We start from the raw sequence: 18,876 nt of genomic DNA, 5'->3' as shown, positions 1-18,876 counted from the left end.
GGAGAGCTAGATAAGCATATTTTATGCATATAGCATGAAGTGAACTGGAACACAGGAGTAGGCCACCAGGCCTCTCAACCTGTCCTGCCATTCAATTTCTTGATCTATGCTGACTTTGACTCCTCTTCTGTGCCAGTTACCCATAACCCTCAATTCCTCAATCTTTCAGATATTTATCTGTCTCCACCTTAAATATATCTGGCCTGACCACCACCTTCAGTGGCAGAGAATACCAGACATTTGCTACTATATGAGAGAAGGAATTTCTATACACTTCTGTTTTAAATGACTGGCCCCTTATTTTGTAGCCATGTCTCCTTGTTCTTGACTCTCCCTCTACTGAAAACATTTCAATATCTTCCCTTGCAAGCTCCCTCAGAATCTTGTATGTTTGAATAAGGTCACCCCTCCTTCTTCTAAACTCCAATGAATATCGACCCAAACTGTCCAGCCTCTCTTGATAGGTCTGCCTTCTCACTCCATGAAATTAGCCTGTGGTATCTCCTTTAGACCGCCTCCAATGCTATTATATCCTTTCTTAGGTAAGGAGACCAAAATTGTGTGCAGTATTCCAGGTGTAGTCTCACCAACACCTTATACAATGGTAACAAAACCTCTCACTTCTTAAACTCCCATTCCTTGACATTTGTCGTCTTAACTACTTGTTGGATCTGCCTGCTAACTTTTTGTAATTCGTGCATCAGAATGCCTAGCTGTCTCTGAACTTTACTCATTTGCATTCTCTCTCTGTTTAGGTAATCTGTCTTTGATTCCTCTCAATGACTTCGCATTTCCCCATATTAAACTCAATTTGCCAGATTTTCACCCAGTCACTCAAATCGTCTATATTACATTACAGTCACAGTGCCTCATTACAACACTCTCTTCCATCTATTTTCACGTCTTGGGCAATCTTGGAAACCTTATTTTGTTTCCTCCTCCAGGTCACTAATGTAAATAGTAAATGATTGAGAAGAACTGACCCCTGGGGTATTCCATAGTTGTATCCCTTGAGCCTGAAAAGGACCTGTGTATTCCAATTTGTTGTTTTCTTTGTGACAGCTATTGTTTAATCCATGCTAACATGTTTCCTCCAATACCTTGGGCTCTCACTATCTGCACTAGCCTCTTGTGTGACATCTTGTCAAATGTCTTTTAGAAATCCAAGTACGCTACATCTGTGGTTTTCCCTCTATCAAACTCTCCCTGTAACATCCTCACAGAATTCATGTAAATTTGTCAAACATGATTTGCCTTTCATAAAATCATGTTGACTAGCTTTGATTATATTCAGCTTTCCTAAATGATTAGTTATTTTCTCTTTGGATTTTTAACTCCATCATCTTGCTAAAAAATAGATGTTAAACTAACTAGCCTGTAGTTTCCCACCTCTTGTCGTCTTCCCTATTTAAACAAGGGAGTCACATTGTCTGTTTTCCAATCTTTTGGTATCCTCCTGGAATTTAGGGATTTTGAAAATTTTTAACTAATGGGCACCTATCTCTGCGTCAGCTTCCTTTAAAACCCTTGGGTGCAGTCCATTGTGTCTTGTCTGTCTTTAGCTCCCTGAGTTTCTCTAGTACTTTATCCCTCATGATTGGTTTGTACATGTTCCTCCATGTTATTTGAAATTAACTCATCTGTTTTCTTAGGACTATTTGCAGTGTCCTCCATGATGAAAACTGATGCTAAAACTTGATTTAACATATTTGCCGTTTCTTTGTTCCTGTTATTAATTCACCAGCCTTGTTCTCTAGAGGTCCCACACTGCCTTCCTATTTATATATCCATAGACATTCTCATTTTATGTTTTGATATTACACCAACTTTTCTCTCGATATCAATTTTCTTCCTCCATATGAGCTTTTTTGTCTATTGCTGCTGGATCCTAAAAATTTCCCAGTCCTTGCCCTTGCCACTTTATATGGTTTGTAAGTAGGGTGGGAAGAAATTACATTTATAAGGAATTGATGATTATGTTTTATTAAGAGGAATAGATAGAGTGGACAGCCAGCACCTCTTTCCCAGGGCACCAATGCTCAATACAAGAGGGCATGGCTTTAAAGTAATGGGTGGGAAGTTCAAGGGAGATATCAGAGGAAGGTTTTTTTTACCCAGAGAGTGGTTGGGGCATGGAATGTGCTGCCTGGGGTGGTGGTGGAGATAGGTACATTGGTCAAATTCAAGAGATTACTAGATAAGCATATGGAGGAATTTTAAATAGAGGGTTATGTGGGAGGAAGGGGTTAGATAGTCTTAGGTGAGGTTTAAAGGTCAGCACAACATTATGGGCCAAAGGGTCTGTATTGTGCTGTACTGTTCTTTGTTCTATGTTCTATTATTCTGAAATATGAAATATTGTGTATTTTCTTAAAGCTCATGATGCGAAGGTAATTGGAGAAATGTTTCATTTGGAGATGGGGTGGGCATGAGAAAACCTTCAGTTTGCCTGTCCATTTACAAAAGGGCTGTCCTCCAGTGTATTGTGAAAGTCTTTCTTAAAGTGCATATAGTGGGTTTACTGTATTTTTTGACAATGCCCATGTTTCCTATGCTTTTGTACCAGTTACAGATGAAACTGTGGCACAAGTCAAATCAAGCTGTTCAGTATATCACATAAGTTTGTATGTGAATTATGAGTAGATGTGATACCACTTTTGATCTTTACAAATCATCTATAGACCTTTATCCAAACATTATTATCCATAATGGCCCTGCCTTTGATTTGCAGAATCTTATGTAGAAGTTTCCTACAGTTGCACTTGTTCAGAAGTTACCCTTCAAGTTGCAATCAGATTTTCAATGCAGGAAGATGTGTAGAATCCTGTTGCATTTTTGAATGCTTTTAAAATTTTCCCTCACTGAAACCAAGAATGTACTTTCTGTTCTTTGGATGTTTGATTTTTGTGTCGGTATAATTGACATGAATATTGAAAATCTTCCCTGATTGCAAGTTCTGAAACAGGCAATCTCTAATGCATATGCAAAGTTGAAACTTCAATACTTCAAGAAAAAAATATGATCATGAATTTAATACTTGTACCTGTGAAACTTTTGTCAAATGGGACTACATCACGTCCTTGGCCTTAGTATGTTATGTCCCTTTTACAGTCAAGGCATCTTCAGTACTAAGGCCCCAGGGACAGGACAGATATAAAGCTAAATTGGTGAAATGTTGATATAGAAATATTTTCTTGTTTATTAAATTAATTACTTGCATTTTTATTTGAAATATATCATACACAAAATTTATATTAGTGAATCAGTCAATAGCAAGTAGTTCTAATGAATTTTTTTAATAGAGTATTTTTTCCCCTATTCAAACAACAACATGCATGCCACAAAATAGAAAATCCAGAAACTGCAGTTGCTGGAAATCTGAAATAAGAACAGAAAATATTGGAAACTCTCAGCAGATGCTGCCTGATCTGCTGAGGTTTTCCAGAAATTTCCATTTAATGCCAGAGATTGAAGTTCAGCTTCCTGGCATGTTTAATATCTGATGTCAATCAGTTTGGCTACTGGTATGTATCAGCAGGGTTATCTTTATTTCTGAAAAGTTGGAAGTATGTTGAAAGTTTAATATTAAAAACTTCTGATTCTTTCAGAGTTTCAGCAATGGATGTGAGGAATTGGTATATTTATTAGAACCAGAAAGCCAAATACAGATTCTTTCAGTCTGACTTAATTGCAGCCTAGCCCTGGCAAAATTTACTTGCGGCTGAATGTATTTGATCATTAATTCTTTTTGGTAAGTTCTGTTTGGGTGGTTCTGTTATGCTGTGTTAAAATATATATAAAATGAGGGCTTTGCTAAATCTACAATAGTTCAAGTTTCACACGCCCCATTGCAATGTTGTAATTTTATACCAGTTTGTAAATTACTTGCTAAGGTTGTAGTTTCTTTCGCTTAACAGAGTTTCTCAGCTATAGTGGAACAACTGGTTCCACCACTGAAGCAATGGGGACAGATAAGGAACAGACTTTTTTCTAAACTTCATTTACCAAGGTACACTCAAGTGTTGAGTGGGCTATAGGGAAATTGTACAGTACTCGAGAACTGAACTTATGTGTATTTAGTGTATGAGGAAAAACAAAAGAAAAATAGAAGTTTCTATTTACTTTCATTAATTCAAAAATTGAACAATTACAATATTGAATGAGTTAAGGATTTTGGTATTCTAATTTTGTTTAAATCTTGAAATTCCAAATCCATGATCAAAGTTATGGTAATGTTAAATCTTATGGATGATGGTACCAATAGTACTGAAAAATATAATTCCAATTCCATTTTGAAAGTTCCTTTCAACTGTGCTTCAGGCATCACTTTTGGAAATATATCATACAGTAACAATTTCTTACCCAACTATCATTTTCCTCATTTCTCTGGCTTTTCTGCCAATTAGATCTATTCCTTTTGGTCATCAATATTTCTGCCAAAAAGAACTTTTTATTATCTAACAATGTGGTAACTAAAATTTTATTCCCTGTAGTTCAGATAACTTGACTGGCATTGCTCTACTGCACTGGTACTGAGAGAAGAAATGAAGCCATTGTGCACTTGTTCTCAATGTCATCTGGAGGCAATGGTAACCATGGCAAGCAGCCTAATTACTCTCAATGTAATTTCTGCAGTTCTAGTGCTACAATAAAATCTTGTTCATTGCAGCTGACACAACGTACCATTTGTGTACCCTGATGGCAGCTTCACATCCCTGAGCATCTTGCATATTACCATGGCAACTAGTTTTTATACCCAGTGTATACTGTCAACACTCAAAACACATGCCTATAAAAGCTATGGTGATTTTTTTTATATATATATGTAATGTGTGGCCTTGTGATGTGGACATTGCAGGCAAGGCCTACATTTATTGCTTATCCCCAGTTCCCATGGGAAGGTAGGGGGTAATGGAGAACTAAAGTGTTATACCCAATTACAGCCATTTTGGGAAGGATGTCAAAACTTGGGGAGAATGACATGAATGGTGCTAGGGATGAAGGCTTCACCAGTGTGGAACAATTAGGGAAGCCTGGGCTGTTCTTACTGTTAGTAACTCGTGTGTTCAAAATTGTGATGGTTCTGCTAAAGTAGAGAGGAATAAAGTGTTCTTTTTGGCAGAAATATTGATGACCAAAAGGAATAGATCTAATTGGCAGAAAAGCCAGAGAAATGAGGAAAATGATAGTTGCGCAAGAAATTGTTACTGTATGATATATTTCCAAAAGTGATGCCTGAAGCACAGTTGGAAGGAACTTTCAAAATGGAATTGGAATTATATTTTTCAGTACTATGGGAAAAGAGCAAGGAAGTGGAGTTAATTGGATAGCTATTAAAAATTGACACATGACACAATCTGCCAAAGGGTAGTCTCCTGACCTGAATAATTCCAATTTAATTGCAAAGTATAAAGTTTTATTTTGAAATTTGCTATGTCAATTGCTTAATTTTCCAATCTGCTTTTATCAGAATTTGTATCCAGAAGTGTTTAATCAGATTTTGATGAAGTCTAATTTTGTGAATATATATATATTCACTTGTATACTAGTTTGACCATGCTGTTATCTTGATTGAGGTATTCACAAGCTATTGTTGCTCATAAATATTTTAGTTTTCTTGCATGCAATTTCTTTTCGATAATTAACTGAAAACACCCAGGGCAATTGTCATCTTTTGACCAAAGCGCAGCCATAGGCCAATGTATTTGCTACATTAGGAAGGTACCTACAGAGGTATGAGATGTCTACTTGCATTAAATGGGTCTTCAGGTTATTCTTTTAAAAGCATATTGGGTACTGTTCTGAAATAAAAGTTTAAAAAGAAAAAATATGACATGTTTACATTTATAGTGACTAGATGTAGGAGTCACATATTGGAGATCTGTGGTTGAACAAAGGTAGTGTAAAATTCCTGAATTTGATTTAGGCTATTTTTTGGCTAATTGTATCAACAAGCTGATTGAGCTATTCTCGATCTAGCAGAAACTGACAAAAAAAATTTATTTTCACAGCATTTCCTTAGCTGCAGTGTTCGTGCTTGCCCACAGCGGTCCCTGTTCTGTATGCACCAAGTCAAACTATTGTTGAATTGCTGAACAGCTGAATATAATCAGTGTTACTTCAGTTTAGCTGCCATAGCAGGATGCAGACATCATGGTTTAACACTTGGCATCACATAACAATTATCCAACATTCTCAGTGCAATTGAACCATGAAACTCGTAAGACTGAGTACCATTAGTACTTATGTAATCCAGTTTCCAAGAGGAGAAAGAAGGTGGATCAAACCTCCAGAAGTCTAAGATCCTTGCTGTTTGGCCAGAGTTATTTAAATTGGTGATCACTTTGTGTGTAATGGGACTATTGCTATCAATGCGAAAACCGATGAGGTGGGGCTCTCTTTCAAGGCATGACTGACATGGAGATTATCCAATCATCTCCCTCCTGGCCGGGATTAGTAATGTCACCGTATGCCAGCCATTTGCTAACACAATCACTGCAGTCTTGAGGAGAATGGTAGAGAACAAATGCATTTTTAAAAATTGCAGTCAAGCATATGTGAGCAAATACCCACATCATGTATAGTGTGGCAAGATGGTGTTAATTGTTTGCGGATTTGACTATAATGTTGTATTCAACAAAAAATATTTTCGTGCCGTTGCTCTTGCTGCTGAGTTCTGGCTTTGATTTGCAGTAACAAAAAGGTGAAATTACCAACGTATGCAATAATTACACAAATGGTATTTTCTTTTGCCAACATATGGGTAGTAATGGGAAAGAATGTTTTAAGGACAGGATAATTTTACTTTTATCACACCCAGAGTAGCAGAATAAAGAAGAATAATTCTGTGTCAACTACACAAGCTTTCCTAAATAAAAAGTGGACCCTGTCTTATATATATTTGCATTCACTTAATTTTATTCAAACAATTGAGCAAAGAGTCGTGCTCAGTTTAAACCTGGTTACACAGCTTTTAATCTTGACAGCCCCAAAAATATTTTCAAATATGGGAAAATGTTTACTTTCTGTATGCCCCAAAAACGCATACTGTCGTGCACATCAATGCTTATCATGTCCGCAAAATTATTTGAATCTCTCCCATAAGGTTAATACAGTTGCTACCACATGAAGTGACCTTACTAGAATCTCAAATGGCATTCTGTTTGACTGAGATGATGGTTTATTATCTCCTGGCCCATCTTAATTTCTCTACCAATTTTTGCATTATCAGCTTTCTACGTTAAATGTGCTATGGTGGTTCCACAAGTGATATGTGCATCATTACAGGAGAAGTAAAACAATAGAGTTGTTACTACTTAGTAAAAACCTAACTTTCACCTTTGTATTTGCTTTTGTGCAAGAGGCTGCTTGGATCACATTTATTGCCTTTAAAGAAGGTAGTGGTGGTGTTCCTTGAACCACCTCAAAATGAGTGGTATTTAGCAGGCATGCTAATGAGTTGATAGGACTCTGATAAATATCCATGTAAGGATGATGTGGGACTTGGAGAATGCTTTTATATATGCAGTTTTGCCCATTTTATTTTCCCAAGTGACGCAAGCTTGGGCTAATCTCTTGAAAGCCAAGTTAATTTCCTGATTTCAACAATCACTGACCCTTAAACATTGCTGAAAACTATTACTGGCACTTCCTGGATTATGATTAACTGTTGCCCATATCTGGAAACAACAGATCGTCAGACAGATATTGGCTCAGTTTTTCTCTCATTAGCACAGCCCTACCTGCTGGGCACGTCCTTCGGCCCTGCAGTTTGCACCTTTTTAAGAGTTCCTTTGTTTGAATTTTCTCTCTCTCTCTAACTGACTTCATCTCATAGTTTTTTGTTTAATTTTCTTTCTCTCTACCTGCCTATTAATCCATTGACTGGATGACCTCTCCAATTTATCCCCACAGCAACCCTGGCCTCACTCTATTACAGGTTGTCCTATCCATCCTTCCCCCACCTTTTCTTCAATTTAAAATTATCTTGTTTTCTCTTTCCTTTCTGATAAAGGATCTTCAATCTGAAATGTTAACCCTGTTTCTCTTCCCATAGAAACTGCCTGACCTGTTGAATGTTTCCAGCATTTTATTCTTTTATTTCAGATTTCCACCATCAGCAGTACTTTTATTTTCATTTAAGTTAATATAATTGTTTGTTCAAAGAGCTTGGCTTTACCGTCAAGATTTTCAGAAGGCTATATAAAACACAGCATTATCATGCACAGCTTGTTTAATATTTTGGCTGCAGCTGGCTCGTTTGGTTTTATTTAAAGCAGTAATTTGTCAGTTTGACAAAATATATATTTTCTTAGTTACTTCTATTTTCTGCAATACCACAAGATAACGAGGACATCAGATTTTATTAATCAAAGAAACTTCTGCAAGTTTTACAATTTCAGCACAACTGCCGTGATCAGAGGAAAGGAGGTTAGTCCCTATCACAAAAAGGTAACATTTTATTGCTGCATTGTTATCCTGTTCCACTGAATATAAATTTTAGCACAGATGTATTTGAACAATGAATCAAAAATAGAAAATCTTTCAGCAAAAGCTATTCATTTACCTTAAGCTTGTGTATGGATGTTCACAAAGAAACTAGGGAATGCAATACATTGGAAGAAATGCCCCTGATGCCAAAATCCAAAATGTATATTGTGGCTGAAAATGCAGCAAGATCTAGAGATTTAAATACTTTGATAATTCCACATCATAAGTTGGATAATCAAAAGGTTCTTTAGATAAGGGAAAAATAATTTACCTATGATTAGGTTATGGGAACTTGAAACTGGGGCATGAAGAAAGATCCAGGGTACACTGAAAACCAGTGGGTCTTGGCAACCAACGGCCAGGGATATGACTGAAACAGAATACTGCACTCAATTCAGCCTCTGTTTTCGTAGCATCTTTTTGGATGAATAATTTTGTGAAAAGCAGAAGTTGTTTATCTTATCTCATTTCATGGTGTTGCAATTAATTTAGAAATCACTGAAGTACTATTAAAATAAGGAAATACATTTTTTTTTGTGTGGTTTTTGGTTAAGAGTTTTACTAGGAACTGGAAGGATGTCAGCCCAGCTCAGAACTGTTATGGTCTTGTGTGTACACCTACTTAACGCTCTTTCTGGAGGAAGCGGACTGTGGTGAATCTCGAACTGCACCACATAACTTCCTGAGGTTAATGCAAGTGCCACAGAGAGACTACGGGCAGATATTATTTGAACAGATCAAGTAAGATTTAACACCTTTGCGTACCAATGATATGAAGAAATAGCAGGTCTAAAGCCCATTTATTCTGTATTTATGACATTGCAAGCTTCAAACATAAGGCAACGCAGTGACACTGCAGGTAGTGTGGCTGTCTCAGAGCTCTAGTAACCTAGGTTTGATCCTAACCTTTGGTGCTGTCTGTATAGTATTTGTACATTATACCCAAGACCATGGGGATAATAGCATTGCTCTGAAAGCTGGCATAGAGTTGATGGGCCACATGGCCACCTCCTGTGTCATAGGAAATAACTGAATTTCTTTCAACATGGAGCAAACTGTACTTATTTTAAAGAGCAACATTTGCTCCCAAGTGTTTATTATCCCATGAAGATGGGGTTTGCATTAAATTGAACTATTTCTACTCATCACCTCAACCTCGGCTCAGTTTCAGTTCAAGACCGTTACATTGTATTTTGTTATTTTATTACATGTACATTGCAGTAGTTTTGTCTTCTGCCTACAACTGCAAAGGCAGTTGATGTTGATGCTTTGAGCCAGGTCTTCAGAGACTACCATAAAAAGGTTAGGTCAGTTATGAATAGCCACAAGAGCTTAGATGGAGAATTTGCAATTTTGTAATACTGGGCATGTTTGCACAGTACTTTTAGCTGGTAAAAGCAGAATTTCTCTTGTAAACAAAGAAGAATATTTTTGTGCTTGTTATTATAGAGTAATAGAGCAATACAGCACAAATACAGGCCCTTCAGCCCAACGAGTCCATGCCGATAACGGTGCCCACCCATCTAGTCCCAGTTTCCTGCGTTCGCCCCATGTCCCTCCAAGCCCCGCCCCTCCATGTATCTATCCAAGTGCTGCGTAAATGATACTATTGTATTTGCTTCAACCATTTCCTCTGGCAGCTCGTTCCATATACTCACTGCCTTCTGCATGGAAAAAGTTGCCCCCTAGTTTTGGACTGCCCTACCCTGAGGAAAAGATTGTTACCATCCACTTTATCTATGCCTCTCAAAATTTTAAACACTTATATAAGGTCACCCCTCATTCTCCTATGTTCCAAGGAATAAAGACCTAGCCTGGCCAACCTCTCCCTATAACTCAGGCCCTCTAGTCCTGGCAACATCCTCATAAATCTTCTGTACACTCTTTCCAGTCTAACCATGTCTTTTCTATAACAGGATGACCAAAACTGTACACAGTACTCCAAATGTGGCCCCACCACCGACTCATGCAACTGCAACATAATGTCCCAACCCCTTTACTCAATGCCCTGACTGATGATTCAGCTTTGACGTGGGCTGTAAGGACTCAAGTTTCCACTTAGTCCATTTAAGAACTCCACTTATGTGATTTCCATGTATTCAATTTGGAATTTGCTTCTTATCCAAGTTATGTATTTCATCATGAACTAAAACTTTCCATTGTCACTCTTGCTGAGAAAGCAAATTGTATGGATAAATGGAAGATCCCATGCTTTTATTGATGAATGTTATCCAGGTGTTGAAAAGAAGGTCTTCCCCTTCTGTAGAACCTCTCACTAATCTTTCAGTATGCCCAAGGGCACTTTGCAGCCAATGAAGAACTTCTCAAAATGCATTCACAGCTGCAATGCAAAAAATATGGCAGCCAGTTTCCACACATTATGTCCATAAATAGCAGTGAAGTGATAATCAGAATTAAATATTGAGAAGGGCATGGGGGATAATTTCCCTGCACTTCTAAGAAATGATGTCATGAATCTACTTGAGAATGCAGGAAGGCCCTAAACTTAACATATCTGAAAGATGGCACTTCCAATGCAGCACATAGTCACTGGCTTGTCAGCCAATGTTTTAAGCTTGAATTAATATGCTCTGACTCAGAATGAGTCACTGAGCCACTGCAGAATTGTTGAAATTCGACTGCCTTCTGATTAGTTTTAAGCATTTGCTTCAATGGGTCATTGGAACCATTAATATCAGAAGAAACACCAGTGATATTCATCCCTTCTTTACCGTCCTTGGTCCAGGTTCCAACTCTGCTCTGGTAGCAGTGTCATTTTAATTTCAAAAATAAACTTTTAATCATAAATACATACAAGAAATGCAGATCAGTACATTGCTTTCTCTTTATTTATGGTGTTGTCCAGTCTATACATTCATATAGTTGTGAAGTCAATATATTCATAATGTCATCCAGTTAATACATTCTATGTAAAAGGCACAAATGCCACTCATGGGGCCTCCTTTGAACAATGTACCCTTTGAGTGCTTGCGGCCTGTTACACAGGACCCAGTCCTTCAGTGTCCAGTGGTGGCAGGACCTTAGATTGCAATCCTTCCCAACAAAATCTTTGAATTGTCTGCACCATGCTTTACTATGTTGCTTAGAGTGTACATCTGCAGCCTGAAATATGCCAGGAGGCAGCATTCACTTTCAACCAGGTAAATTCCTGCTCTGCTCCAGCTTTCGGGTTGCTGAAGAAGTCACACAGCTTGGCATCTCTTACTGTTCCCGTCAGGAGTCTGGAGGCGCTGTTCTGATTGCTGTCAGTCCTGCCTGATTGTCCAGCTACATAGAGGATGTAGTTCAAGTCACCTGTCAGCATTTGCTAGGAGCTGCTGGAGGACAGCCAGCCACTCGTTCTGCAGGTACGAGGTGTACAAAGTGATTAGCCGAAGTAAAGTACTTCTGTAAATAACATCTGCTGTGAGGAGATGCCCACCAACCACCTCTTTGACCTCAGTGATTGAGAAGTTGCCTCCCCGCGCCAGTGGTACAGCTCGTAGGGTCACTGCCTTATAGAGCCATAGACACTGGGTGTTGTCTATGTGGAGTTTGCAAATTCTTCTGCTGATTCTCTGGGTTTCCTCCCAGATGCCAAAGATATGTGTGTTAGTGGGTTAATTGGCTGCTGTAACTTGCCCCTAGTGTGTAGAGGAGTGATAGAACCTGGGGAAAGTTGATTAGAATGTGGACCTGACAGAAAGCAGGCAGAGGGACGTGAAAGTTGCACATCAAGTACCAACCCTAAAAACATTATAGAGTCATAGAGTACTACAGCACAGAAGCAGGCCCTTCTGCCCATCTAGTCCATGCCGACCTGATCTTCTGCCTTGTCCCATCTACCTGCACCCAGACCATATCCCTCCAACCCCCTCCCATCCATGTACCTATCCAAACGTCTCTTAAATGTTACAATTGAACCCGCATCTATCACTTGCGCTGGCAGCTCGTTTGACACTCGCTCCACCCTCTGAATGAAGAAGCTTCCCCTCAGATTCCCCTTATATATTTCAGCTTTCACCCTAAACCTATGTCCTCTAGTTCTAGTCTCACCCAACCATGGGGGGGAAAGGTCTGCATGCATTCACCCTATCTATACCGCTCATAATTCTGTACACCTCTATAAGATCTCCCCTCATTCTCCTGCACTCCAGGGAATAAAGTCCTAACCTATTCAACCTTTCCCTGTAACTCATGTTCCCAAGTCCTGGCAACATCCTTATAAATTTTCTTTGCACTCTTTAAACTTATTGATATCATTCCTACAGGTAGCTGACCAGAACTACACATAATACTCCAAATTTGGCCTCGCCAATGTATTGCACAACCTCAACAGAACGTACCAACTCCTGTACTCAGTGCCCTGATTTATGAAGGCCAAAGTGCCAAAAGCTCTCTTTACAACCCTATCTACCTGTGATGCTACTTTCAAGGAACTATGGATCTGTATTCCCAGGTCCCTTTGTTCTACTGCACATCTCAGAGCCCTACCATTCACTGCGAAAGTCTTACTCTGGTTTGTCCTCCCAAAGTGCAACACCTCACACTTGTCTGCATTAAATTCCATCTACCATTTTTCAGCCCATTTTCCTAGCTGGTCAAGATCATACTGCAAGCTTTGATAGCCTTCCTTGCTGTCCGCTATGCCCCCAATCTTGGTGTCATCTGCAAATTTGCTGATCCAGTTTACCACGTTATCATCTAAATCATTAATATAGATGATAAACAAAATGAACCCAGCACCGATCCTTGTGCCACACCACTAGTCACAGGCCTTCAGTCAGAGAGACGACTATCTACTACCACTCTCTGGCTTCTCCTGCTAAGCCAGTGTTTAATCCAATTGGCTACTTCATCCTGAATGCCAAGCGACTTAACATTCTGGACCAGCCTCTCATGCGGTACTTTGTCAAAGGCCTTGCTAAAGTCCATGGTAGAGAACATCCACCACCTTTCCCTCATCAACCTTCTTGGTAACTTCCTCAGAAAAACTCTATAAGATTGGTTAGACATGACCTGCCACGCACAAAGCCATTTTGACTCTCCCTATTCGGGCCCTGTCTATTCAAATACTTATATAGCCTGTCCCTTAGAATACCTTCCGATAATTTACCCATGACTGACATCAGGCTCACTGGCCTATAATTAAGGAACTAAAGAATTTTTTTTAAAAAAGGGATTGGTGTGGCTGTGTGGTTGATTGTCAGCATGGACTCAGTGGACTGGGTTATCTGTTTCTCTGCTGTGTTTCTCTATGATACCCAGGCTAGAAGTGTGACGTTCATTGCCCACTGACTATATCAACAATCATTGTGACCATTACAGCCAAGGTCAAAGCTGATGTGATAATTGCAGAGGTGTGGTATGCCACGCTCTTGCAGAAACATCACATCAGCCTTGACCTTTGCAAGGTATTCCAAGGTGGCAATACTGCACATCCATAGTTTATATTTTTAAGTTTTATAGTCAATTGTCCTGAACTTGCATGACCATAGTTTTCACATACTGCTGCTCTGTTTTTAGGCTTGGGTTCTGGCACTGATCTCCTGCAGGGAGTAGTTTACCCTGTGGTGAAGCTGGTAGGGTTGCTGAGGGAGATCAGCCTGTTTTTTGAATCTGGCTGTGTCTGGTCAAAGTTTGTATTCTCGGTCTCCTGGTGCTGGGGTGCATCAGGTGCAATACTGCTCTGGTGTCCCGGAGCTGTGGTGCAACAGGCACTGCACTGCTCCTGGGGTCCTGGAGCTGGGCTGCAATGGGCTGGTTGCTTCCTTAGCAGGTTCCTATCTGGGGTTTTTCCTCCTCTGTGTCCTTTCCATTTTGTTGCTTCCTCTACCTGTATCGTCGAGCCTCCGTTGAGGCATCGTCCTCGGATGAGCAGAAGTTGCTGACATCTCTCTGGGATGTCGGTCTTTCCACTTACTTTGTCATGTGAGGCCCATTGCCTTTTGGATGGTGCTTTCTGTGTTTCTTTCCTCTCCGCTTCCTGCGATTTCCCTTCTTGTTCTTCTGTGCACCCCTCTTCCATTGACTCCATCTCCTGGGGAAGAGGCTGGGGATTGACAGCTGGGATTTGGAAGCTTGAGGTGGTCAGGCTTCCCTCACTTCTCCCATTCTCATTTTCTGCTGGAATCTCCACAGGAAGAGGGGATGTGTTTGTATTCCTTGGCCGGGGTGGGGGGGAGGGATTGGGAGTGGAAGGAGGATAGAAGTTGTTGCGCAAGTACAAGCACTTTACAGATTGTAGCACTTGGTCTCTTTTGTAGTCCTCGGTGTGGTGGCCTTCCTGCTTGCAGTTTGTTGCAGATGATTGTTACATTACATGCCCAGGTTTGTTGCACCGTTTTAATGTTCACAAGGATGCTCATAATTGCTAAGGATAACTTTTACATAGGAGCTCATGATATCATCATCCTCCTTTCCTATTAACACTTATGGCAAAAAAAGGTAAATTGTCATTACACTGCAACATCATTTGCTGCTTTGGAATTCATTACTTATTCTTACATATGTTGACTCTTGCATTAAACCCCCAAAGCCATTGCATCATTTATTGTTTTGGAAGTCATTAACTATTCTTACATGTTAGATCTTGTGATGAGTCCTGTTATAACAAATTTCAAACTCCTGTGTCTGATTATTGTAAATCACTCGATAAAACTAACATTAGCCATCAAACTAAAGTAGTGAAATAGTTTCTTTTTCTTTGTTTGGTTAGCAGATTTTCTGTAACAAAGTTATTTGATTCCATTATAGGAAGAAGCATGAATGGAACTACTGTTGTATTAAGAAATTCGAAAGTTGCAAGCTGAATCATTCTAGACCAAGCAGAATGTTGTAAAAGAAACATGGCTGAGGATTGTGTTGGTAAGTACTCTGTTACTGGTTGTTTTGAATATTAATTTTGACTACAGTAAGTTTTAAACATTAAGCTGCACAATAAGTTACCTATAAATGATCTGCAGTTGACAAAAAATGACAATTCTGTCTTCTGATGTCAGTATATTTAAATACACATAATTTCAAGTTTAAGGATATCAATCCAAATTCGTTGTTTATATTTTTTTCTCCCAGAGGGTAGCCGACTTTGGCAATGCTCTATTAAAAATAGAATCTGCAGAAAATAATCAAGCGGCAAATGCGGAGAGAGAATCACTTAATGACCGTTCTATAGAGCACATGACAAAGCTGTGTTTTGGTTTTAAACTATACAACTGTGTAGCTTGTGAAGTTGCTTCAGATTCAGAGTAAATTTCTGTGATCTTGTTTCCTTCTCTAGAGCATTAGTGAACCAGTAGATATTCTAATTAGGAAGCCTCCATTGTCACTTTTCACATTTAGTCTACCAGATTTTACGGAGTTCATTTTCGACTTCCCAAGTGTTACTTGAGAGGGAGGGAAAAAAAAAGCTCTTGTCCTTTTAGAGCACCAGTTCTTGTCGAGGCAATATTTCAAATATTAAAAAAAAGTTGAGATTTGGTGCTATTTTTACACTGGATAAAAGAAAACACTTAGCTTTGTTTGTCTTGACAATGGTGAAACTAATTAAACAGCTGAATGAAATTAATAACAGTTTGGTGAGTACTTTCAGATTTGTGTTGCTTTTTTTCTGAAATTACAATTTGATAGAATTTGAGAGGGGTTGTGGAATGAGTTTTAAAAAAAACTGATATTTGGAAGACTAAGTTTTCTTTTGCAATACATGGGTAAATCCACTGGGGCCTTCATGGTCTGCTACAATGAAGAACTAAGTTTGTATATTTATTAATATCTGATGTCACGTATCACTTCACAGTCATCATTAGTTCTGAAGCACAATTGCTATTGCAATATGGACAAACGTGCCACCCAATCTGTGCACAGGATCCCACAAGCAGGAATATGATGTTTAATCTGTCTTTGTTGTTGCTTGAGGAATAAATGTTGGCCTGGATATACAAACTCTACTGCCTTCTTTTAAGTAGTGCCATGGATGCATCTGTGAGCGCCTCCAGGTCTCTCTTTCATCTAAAAGTGGAGCATTTCCTCAGTGCCAAACTGAAATGTTTAGATTATTAGATGTTGGTAATGAACTTTCACCTTTGTGAAACTGTAGCGAAATAAATAATGGAAAGGGGGTCCCTAATATGAAATATAGCAAGCAATTTGGAAACATTTTTGGATTTTGGTTGTGTTTATTACCTAGGAATAGAATTTTACTGAATTACAATCTAAATAACATTACATGTAAGCAAAATACTGTGGATGCTGGAAATTTAATTAAACATATAAAGTTTTGAAATACACAGGGCAGGCAGTGTCTGTAGACAGCAAAAATGCTGTTGATAGGTTATTATGTGAAAACTTTAACTATTTTGTAATATAAGATCCTGAGGGAGCTTGACAGGATAAATGTGGAGAGCAAGTTTCCTCTTGTGGGAAGATATAGAACTAGAGGGTAACAATAAAGTATTGTCCATGTAAGACAGATGAGGCAATTTTTTTCTAAGCATCCTGAGTCTTTGGAACCCTATGCCTCAAAAGGCAGTGGAAGCAGAGTCTTTGAATATTATTAAGACAGGTAGGTTGATGAGCATGGAGGTTACTGGGGTAGGTGAGAATGCAGAGGAAAGGTTACAATTGCATCGACAATGATATTGACTGGTGGAGCAGGCTCAAGTGGTTGAGTGGTTTGCACTTTGCTTCTTATTCATGTTTGAATATATTTAATAATTCAGTCTCCACCACTCTGGTAGAGAATTCCAAAGATGCATGACTCTCTATAAGAAGAAATTCCTCCTCATTCCTGCCTTAAATAGGCAAACTCTTATTCTGAAACTGCTTCCTAGTTCTATACTCCCTTATGAAAGAAAGCATCCTGTCAGTTGTAGCAAGGCTTCTCTACTTCTATACACTCCAACCACTTCAATGAAGGTCAATATTCTATTTACATTGTTTAATTAATGAAGGAACTCAGTCCCTCAGTATTATAGCATTTTTAGTTTCTCTTCATTTAAATAATCTGCTTTTTTTATTCTTCCTACCAAGGTGGGTAACTTTGTATTTCCCCACGTTCAATCCACTTGCTAGATTTTTGCCCACTCATCTAACCTATATCCCCTTGCAGACACTTTGCAATGTCCTTCCAGCTTCCTTTTCCACGTTGGATCATTAAATTGGCTGCAATACATGCTGATATTCCAAGTAATTTGTAAATAGTTGTGTCCTCATCACTGACTCCTGTGTCACCCCATTATTTGCATCTTGACAATAACCCATTTATCCAACCGATTTCTGTTAATCAATTCTCTATCCATGTACATACACTAAGAAATTGTGGCTTTGTGGGTACAGTAAACCTCCTCTATGCCACTTATCAAATAATTTCTGGAAATCTAAGCGCAACATTTACTGTTTCCCTTTTATCCAGCTTGCCCATTATATACTCAAGAAAAAACCTAATAATGTTGTCAAGCACCATGTCACTTTAATAAGTGCATGCTGATTTGGATTGGTTCTTGATTATCTGAATGTACTTTTGGTTATATTTCCTTTATAATGGATTACAGCATTTCCCAAAGACACATGGCATGTTAACTGATCTTTTGTCTCTTGCTTTTTGTTTCTGTTCCTTCTTGGAAAGGGGCATGACATTTGAGGTTTTCCAATACTCTGGGACCCTTCCAGAAGCTCAGAATTTTGGGAGTTTGTAACCAATGCATCTTTTATCTCTGTAGCCAGTTCCTTTTGAGATCCTGGGATTCGGCCCATTAATTTAGAAATAGATAAAGATATTGTATGAGATGATCAATGTGCACCATTTCTGTGGCAGAAATGTTTCTTATTACATTTAAATGGATGCCGTCTAGGTCTTGCTTCATATAGGCAGAGACCACTTCGTTTGCTGAGGAGTTGTGAATGGAATTGAACATTGTAATCTCTGCGAGCCTGTCCACTGCTGACTTTAGGGTGGCAGGAAGGTCACTGATGAAGCAGCTGAAGATGGTTGCGTCCTTGACGAATTGCTGCAGTGATGTCCTTGGGCTGGCCTGATTGACTTCTGACAAACACAACCATATTCCTTTGTGCAAGTTAAGATACCAACCACTGGACTGTTTTCCTCTTGATGCCCATGAACAGTTTTACCGGGGCTCCTTAATGTCACACCAGGTCAACTGCTGTCTTGATATCAAGGGCAGTTCAGCTCTGGAATTCAGCTCTTTAGTCTATGTTTGGATCAAGGATGTGATCAGGTCTGAAGCCAAGTGATCCCAACAGCCCCAAATGGGCTTTGATGAATAGATTATTAATGAATAAATGACACTGTTGATGACAGCTTCCATCACAACTGATGACTAAGAGCAGACTAAGCAATAATTAACCAGATTGGATTTGTTCTGCTTTATG

The 18,876-nt window shown here is 38.9% G+C and overlaps 1 protein-coding gene across 8 annotated transcripts in view; it reads left to right on the top strand.

Moving 5' to 3' along the window:
- Nucleotides 1-18,876, top strand: part of dlg5a (discs, large homolog 5a (Drosophila)) — a 169,134-nt gene that overhangs the window by 17,595 nt on the left and 132,663 nt on the right. For all 8 annotated transcript variants that reach the window (XM_052041467.1, XM_052041465.1, XM_052041466.1 and 5 more), the window contains exon 2: nucleotides 15,247-15,357. In XM_052041467.1, coding sequence (XP_051897427.1) covers nucleotides 15,339-15,357 — 19 coding nt within the window. In that variant the 5' untranslated portion in view covers nucleotides 15,247-15,338. The remainder of the gene's footprint in view (nucleotides 1-15,246; nucleotides 15,358-18,876) is intronic.

The sequence above is a fragment of the Pristis pectinata genome, chromosome 30, assembly GCF_009764475.1.
Source record: "Pristis pectinata isolate sPriPec2 chromosome 30, sPriPec2.1.pri, whole genome shotgun sequence".
Lineage (NCBI taxonomy): Eukaryota > Metazoa > Chordata > Chondrichthyes > Rhinopristiformes > Pristidae > Pristis > Pristis pectinata.
The sequence above is the reverse complement of the archived record's forward strand: the minus strand, read 5'-3'. Positions and strand labels throughout refer to the sequence as shown.